Source organism: Pteropus vampyrus, unplaced genomic scaffold, assembly GCF_000151845.1.
Source record: "Pteropus vampyrus isolate Shadow unplaced genomic scaffold, Pvam_2.0 Scaffold370, whole genome shotgun sequence".
NCBI classification, from domain to species: Eukaryota; Metazoa; Chordata; class Mammalia; order Chiroptera; family Pteropodidae; genus Pteropus; species Pteropus vampyrus.
In genome coordinates, this window is record NW_011889151.1 from 739788 (window position 1) to 747244 (window position 7457).

Here is a 7457-nt window from a genome sequence, read left to right on the forward strand (position 1 = left end):
GTTGTCGCTCAATAATGTCATCTAAATACAACCTATGTTATCTGTGAAATGTCCAACACAGGGGACCCCCCTCTGCTACTGCTCTGGATGGGGAGCGGGGCAGGGCTGCTGCTGCCTGGACCAGGTCCTGGAGGCGGGGTAATCCAAGGGAAGGCACATCTCCCCAACCTGGGACACGTGGGGCATGGAGAATGAAGCCTGGCACCACCCGTCCTTACCGCTTCACATCTCCTCGGGCACCTGACTGAGGAAATGTTTACCTTTTTTAAAAAACTTTAAGTCTTACACAGAGGCACACTTCATGCATCAGCAAAAACAGTAAACAGATCTGTGATACACTGGTAAGACATGGGTAAAAAGAAATTCTCATGTACTTGTCCAAGAATAATTTTCAAAAAGTTGGAAACATGACATAGTAAAGAGGTCAAAAGATTTATTTAACTTATTACCAAAGGACCCTGAAAGATGACAAAGGAAGATACCAGGAAAGAATGCTGGAGAAGGATTACACAGTCAGATGCTAAAGTGGTGAACGTCCTGTAAGGCTAACTGTAACCTCCTTTCTGCTACGGAAAAGCCACACGTCGCTCCACCAGATAAAAGTCACTTGCGGCTGATTGATACTGCATTAAGTTAACATCTGGCTTTAGTGTCGGGACCCTAATCCATCACAAACGACCATTGGGTAGGTTAGACAAGGCTCTAGAATAGGGGTCCCCAAACATTTTGGTCTCAGGGCTTCTTCATGGTCTTAAAAATGGAGGCTCTCCAAGAACTTCTGTTTATATCTAGTAATATTCACAGCATTAGAAATTAAGACAAAATTTAAACATTAATTTATATAAACAATAAACCCATTTCCATATTAACATAACATTTTTTAAACCTCTATTTTCTAATACGAAAAAATTAATGAGTTCAGTGTCATCATTTTAAAGTTTTATAAATCATTAGGATTTCAAAATAATTTATGGATGACAATAATTAGAGAGGGTACAGGGATAACCAAAGATAGCTAGGAAGAGTACTGAGAACACGCTGACTTGATCTCTAAAAATTCATATATGTATATCCTCAACCTACCACCTTGGAAAATTCTAGGAAGCACAATAACCAAGCATACTTCCCATTAGCTGTTATAGTAACGGCACATCATGTAGCTTCTAGAAAACTCCGCTGTACATTCATAAAAGAAAGAAGCATGAAAAGGGCAAATAATGCCTTAGAATTATGAAGTCTCAAGTTCAAAGAGTCCCACGAAAAGGTCTTGGATGCCGCTAGAGGCCCCTGGTCACCTTGGAGACCCGCTACTCTCACGTGGCACCAAAAGGCCATGCAGTAACCCACTTTCCCTATTTCAAGTTTCCATATGCTTTTTAAAAAACATTTTCAGTAAGAATGTAATCTCGTATAGCCTTTTAAAGTCCATTTGATCTTTGAACCTAAGACTCTTACAGAAGCATTCAAACACACACACGCAACACACGCACACACACACACGTGCACAGAGCATGTATCGCTGTAAATTCAGCAGCGTTCACTGTGGTATCATTAGGTTAACAAACTGGAAATAAATTTCCACACGGGGGGATGACTTAGAAACGATCACACGACACGCATGCACACAGATGTATTCATATGTGTATGCACAAATACTCATGACATACTGTCAAGTGAAAAAATGTACAAAGCAATATTTACAATTTTTATATTTAAAAACAAAATTCATATGAACATATTTAGATACTTGTAAATATACATTATTTTAAAAGTCTGGAAATACGTGCCAAACTGCTAATAGTGTCTCCAGGGAAAACGATGAGAAAGGAATAGAACAGAACAAACCTCTTTTTTATTTTCTATACGACTAGATTATTTGGATTTTCACAATCAGCATATTACTTCTGTAACAATAACAGCTATAAACAAGGTAACTAAGAGACATAGCGATTAAATGCAATGTGCCATCCTGGATCGAATCGTCAAAAAGGACACTTAGAAAAAACTAGTGAAATCCAAATAAAGCCTATAGTTTAGATTTACAAATTAAGTAAAAATATAACAATCATCCTAAAAAAATATAGACACTAGACTGCAAACAGTTGGCTCAGGAATGGTGGCATTTCCCGCCAAGAACCAGAAAGGAAGACGGCCAGAAACTGGACCGTGGGAACCCACACATGGCCTTCGCAAGGTCCGGGGTGGGATGTTACGGCTCCCCCGGCTGTGCACAGACTAAGTCGCCGGGAGACAGACGATCAGCAGAAGACATTTGTCGCTCTTCATGAGAAGACCCAGAAGGCGTCCCAAACATCGAAGCCACAGCCGGGTGTCACGGAGCATGTGCTGCAGCGCAGGGTGCAATCTACGGCAGCAGCTACGCAGCACGGCATTTCCGTGTGCGGTCTCTGTGCATTCTGCATGTCTTCCTTCTTACTCCGTGCGTTCACCTCTGCTGATTTTCTCCCCTCCCAATGTGGAGGGAGGACTAGCCATCCGTCCCCCACGCCACTGCCGAGAAGCCCACCAGCCCTGCCAACAGGAGGTGGCTCTGGCGTCAGTGCGCTGCACCCCCCACCGCCCGAGTCGCTTCTCCTGTCCCAGAGTGAGTGACGGTTCGGGGGGTTTCAGCCTATGCATCTGGCAAACAGTTACTGGACAAAGGAAGTGGAGAGGGCAACTTTCAAATGCTGGTGCAGAGGGAGGGTGGCTGCGGGGCTTAAAGCCATCACGAGAGAAGCTGCTCTGGTCCGCTCCATCGGTGGTGGGGCTCTCTGTCCCCTCCCCTGGGGGCGCTGGCCACCTGCAGCAGCACATGGCCCCACCACTTTCACGCTGAAATTTAAAATACATTGTCCATTTCGGAATTTATATGTCTATTTTTAATGGGAAAAAAGATGATAATAATAGTAAATACAATAAATGGGTTGAGCTTTTAAAAATGTCCAAAATAGTTTTCCAATACGGCACTTCTGATATATAAAACGAGGTGCAAAATGGAATATTTGGAATGATCTTAACTATGTCATCTCAAAGTTATGGAAACTTAATTTGTCTGATTGGAGAGCTGATGGCCTTAAGGAACTATTAATTTTTAAAGATATGTTTCGAAAAGTCATCATCTTCTAGAAGTATGTACTGAAATATATGGGGAAAAACAATATGACTGGGTATTTGCTTCAAAATCACCTCGGGCAGGTAGGGTGGGTGGCGTGGGGTGGGGTAGGGTGGGGAGGACCGGATGGGGTGCGGATGAGGCCACAGAGCAGTACAGTGTTGAGGCTGCGAGATGGTGAGATGGGGTGTTATTACATTACTCTCTGTACTTTGGCGTATGTTTGAAGTTTTCCAAAACAAAACATTTTAAAGTGCCATAAAAAGGTGGGAAAAAAATTAAACAAAGATGCTTACTTAAAAAAAAAAACTAAGGAATATAATGAAGAGATTTGGTTGAGTCCAGATTAGAACAGCTGACGACCTCTTTCTTATGCTCCGAATTCCTTGAAATGATATATTTTAAAAGAACTGAAGAATCACAACAGTGAAGGAATACAAGAGAAAGGGTAATATGAGGATACTAGTAGTTTCGAGAAACTTCCCTTAAGTTCCTCAAAGTGGTTGTCAGAATGTGGTCCCTCAGACAAACCTCGTGAGCATCACCTGGAAACTTGTTCGAAATGCACATTCAGGCCACGCCCCAGCCTCCTTCGGGGATACGGTCCTGCAACCTGGGTTTGAACAAGCCCTCGGGGTGATTCTGACACACACTGAAGCCTGAGAAGCACTGTCAAGCCGGCGAGACTGACCGGAAACGAGAGAGGAAAGCCTCAGCCCAACAGTCGGAAAGGTAAAAGCCGTTCCAGGAGTGCCGTAAGCTGAGTCAACAAGGGACAGGAAGCTGGCGGCCTCCGGCTGCGATCAACAAGACCTAACCCTGCCCACCTCCCAACCCGAGTGGCTGGTGGGAGCCGGAGAGAGTTCCGGCCAGGGGTGCCGGTGCGGGGAGCTCCGGCCTTGGAATACAGCCCTTCGTATTTTGGCAAAGAGATAAAGAGACGGGAGTGAGTGAGCATGGGACAAAAGCCCATTCTCCATCTGTGTATTCCAAAAGGTCTGTGTGAATAAGCCCCCTTTCTCAAAGTAAACATCTTTTGGAGAAAAAAAAGCTTATACAAACGTGGGAAAAATCCACACCAACTACCAGTACGTTAATCAAGTGAATGTCATCCATGTCTAAGAGTGATCGTTCGAGGACGACAAATAGAGGTAAAGATAATTAGGAAATTGAACAAACACAAGAACTATCAATGTTTAGAAAAACAAATAATTCAAGGAGTAGATAGTAATGTAAAAATTCTAATCGGTATTCTCAGAAAGGTAGGGTACTACATCTGTGCAAAACACAATTAGAACAAGAAAGCAATCTTGAATATTTAAAAACAAATTACTAAACTTAAAGAATGGGCAACGCGCCCCATCTCCCCCACAGAACGCAAAGAAAATTTACAAACATTGACCATATAGTCCACAAAGTAGAAACCATACAGGCTACGTTCTATCTGCTTGGCAATTTTAAACACACTTAAATAATTCCTGGGTTAAACACAGAGGCAGTTGAATCTAAAATCACCCATTAGAAATAAATAGCAATAATCGCCCCAGCTAAAGACAGTCAGACATAGCCACGGCAGCGCTTCATTTATTAGAAAACAAGAAAGACTAAAAAGAAAACTGCACACAACGCACCCTAAAGCAGTGACTGTCAACACCCCTGGAGACATGGTGGTCTATCAGGGTGGCCTAGGAGTCTGAACTCACTGACACATTTAAGGCCTATGGAATCTGCATGCTAACCAGTGATAAAACTGCAGACTTAAGTCGAATTTTAGAATATCCACTCAGTTTATAATATTGGTTACTCCATCTTGACAAAATGAATTGCGTTACGAGTCACATCTTTGAATAATATAAAAATTTACAGAGTTTCTTGAAGTCGGGCAAGGCCTTTTTCATTTTTATACCTTTAATCTACACACAATGGTGGCACATAAGCCCTTGTCAGCTTACAATCCGTTATTTTTTACACCTACAGCACCTGGTCTTTCTAGGTGGTCTCCCATCCAAGTACTAACCAGGCTCGACCCTGCTTAGCTTCCGAGATCAGACAGGATTGGGCTTGTTGAGGGTAGCAAGGCCGTAGATGGATGAATTTTAATTAAACCTTAAAACTGAGGCAATTACTTTACGAACTGCTATTTCTAAGAAATTAGTTAAAATTCATCAGGCACTATACATACTTTTTCACAGAGAAATTAAAAAAGTCCAATTCTGAACCATACCAAAAGAAGCACTTTAATGGAATCTAAACATACACGGGGCCATATATCAATATTAATATTTCAAATGTTCAATATTGGAGCTACTTAAGTAGTACTAATAAGTGAATTTCAAAATGTCCTTTGAAATAAAGAGAAAATTTAAATTTCAAGAACTTCTGGTTATATTAATGTAACTTGGCTTATTTTAAAAATATTTCCTCCCCCTACAATTAAAGAATTATTATTCCTCTCCTGCATTAAAAACAAAATAACTGCATTTCTCTCCCTAAGCTGCAGCTTTGCTCAGTTGAATTTTAAACATTCTTAAAGCTTTTTTCTTTACTACTAAACCAGTATCTCAATTCTTAGTGGCCAAGAGCAGACTTCCTTACATGACAGCAACACAGGCAAACGAATGAAAGATTCTGCTAGCAAACGTTAGATACGATCCCAACAACACACACGGTCTTAAAAATCAGTTATGTATTTATTTGCATAGATTCAATGACATGAAAATCAAACATATTATCACATGAGGCTTACAATTTACTTATTAATCCAGTTTAAAAAAAATAAAAAACGTTTTCCTCCACTAACTTGAGAACGGCCATATTTTAAATGCTTCAATTTTGACTGCTGAAACATCGCACACCTATACATCTTCAGTTTTCATAGAATTAGTATTAAGTCCGAAAAAGTCTTTCTTGATGATGTATCGAACACACTGCAAAATCACATTTCTTTCATGTCGAATATCTGGAGCTAAAAGCTGAAAAACAATAAAGAGATTGGCTAGTAAATAAAATATATCTAAGAAACACAATCTGAATTATTATATGTGAACACATAACATTAAAGATGTGTATTATTTACTATTTTGCTAAAAAACAATGCAAGAACAATTCCTTTTAATTTACACCAAGACTATCTAGCTTTCTAAACAGCACAAACATTCGGAGTCACTAACAAGGACTACAAAAATAGGTTTAAAAGCCTGTAGTTCTTCAATCTAAAAATCATGTCAAAGAGGACCTACCAAACCTAAATCTATAAAGTGTAGAAACTGATAAGGAGATTAAACACAGTAATAATAAAACTAGCACTTAAAAATGCCAATATTCCTGGACTTGGATAACTTCCCATGTTTTGTGCTTACTGTAACTGAAAGAAAGCTAACACCCCCTGGTATTTAGAATAAATACATAACCAAGCAATCAAAGAATGATTTGCCAAAAAGACAGTGACCACTCAATCTATTTTCCGATGTCACTGACGTAGTCTGAAAACAACACACAGGAACTTTCAGCGGAAAAAATGATTTAATTTACCACTTACAAGGTAAATATTTTTAAAATGCATTTACCTTAATATTATAGCACGGAAATTTACACAGAACAGTGCATTTCGGATGAGTGTTAATCAGAAGCAACGAGGTCCACCTGTGACCCCCACGGAGCGTGCCACACAACACTAGCTACGGCGTAAGCACCGACCGGACAGGGCAAAACCTAACACCATCCACAGACGTTAACAGTTTACAACTCCACTGAAAAATCTGCAACATTACTCTTCCTATCGCTCTTAGACACGAAAGCCTTGCATCTCTGAACAGCTTCATGTCCGTTACTTAGAGTCAAAAGATGCATTGCTTCCTCTTTACGATGTGAAGGGCAGATTTCTTAGCACGGCACAAGGAGAATAATGCACCAGGTGAGCACACGAAAAAGCTCTCCTGTCCCTTCGGCCCGCCACTGTGCTGAGCTGTGTTTCGATGAAAACTTTAAATGTGTTGAGGTGTCAGTACACCTCAGCACATTTCGTTACCGGTTAAACCTAGATTTCTATTTTAAGCAGTTTTGAAAACCGTAATTATTGCATGTTCGCTGAACATTGCTGTATGCCAAATGCAGCTTCAGGATTAAGATGCGCAGAGGAGTCATCAAGGAGCAGACGTCTCTGGAGACCTCGAAATCACGCACCCACACGCACTGAGCTCCAAGGTGTGAGCAGAGCGCGAAGGCTGGCCGCAGAGCAAGCTCACTCACCATTTCCAGGAGGTACGGGTGGTGTGTTCTGGGCTCGAATAATGTATGATAGTTGTGATGACCTTTTTTCCTCTTAGGGTTTGTCTTTTTAAAG

The 7457-nt window shown here is 40.9% G+C and overlaps 1 protein-coding gene and 1 pseudogene across 1 annotated transcript in view; both read right to left on the reverse strand.

Annotated features, from left to right (window-relative positions):
• Positions 1-5083: 5083 nt before the first annotated feature.
• Positions 5084-5202, reverse strand: LOC111731407 (annotated as a pseudogene).
• Positions 5203-5784: 582 nt separating this feature from the next.
• NUFIP1 (NUFIP1, FMR1 interacting protein 1) overlaps positions 5785-7457 on the reverse strand; it is a 37852-nt gene continuing 36179 nt past the window's right edge. Inside the window, exons 10-11 of the mRNA XM_011379708.2 lie at positions 7364-7452; positions 5785-6087 (exon numbers count right to left, since the gene is read on the reverse strand). Of these exons, the coding sequence (XP_011378010.2) occupies positions 5971-6087; positions 7364-7452 (206 nt within the window). The 3' untranslated portion in view covers positions 5785-5970. The remainder of the gene's footprint in view (positions 6088-7363; positions 7453-7457) is intronic.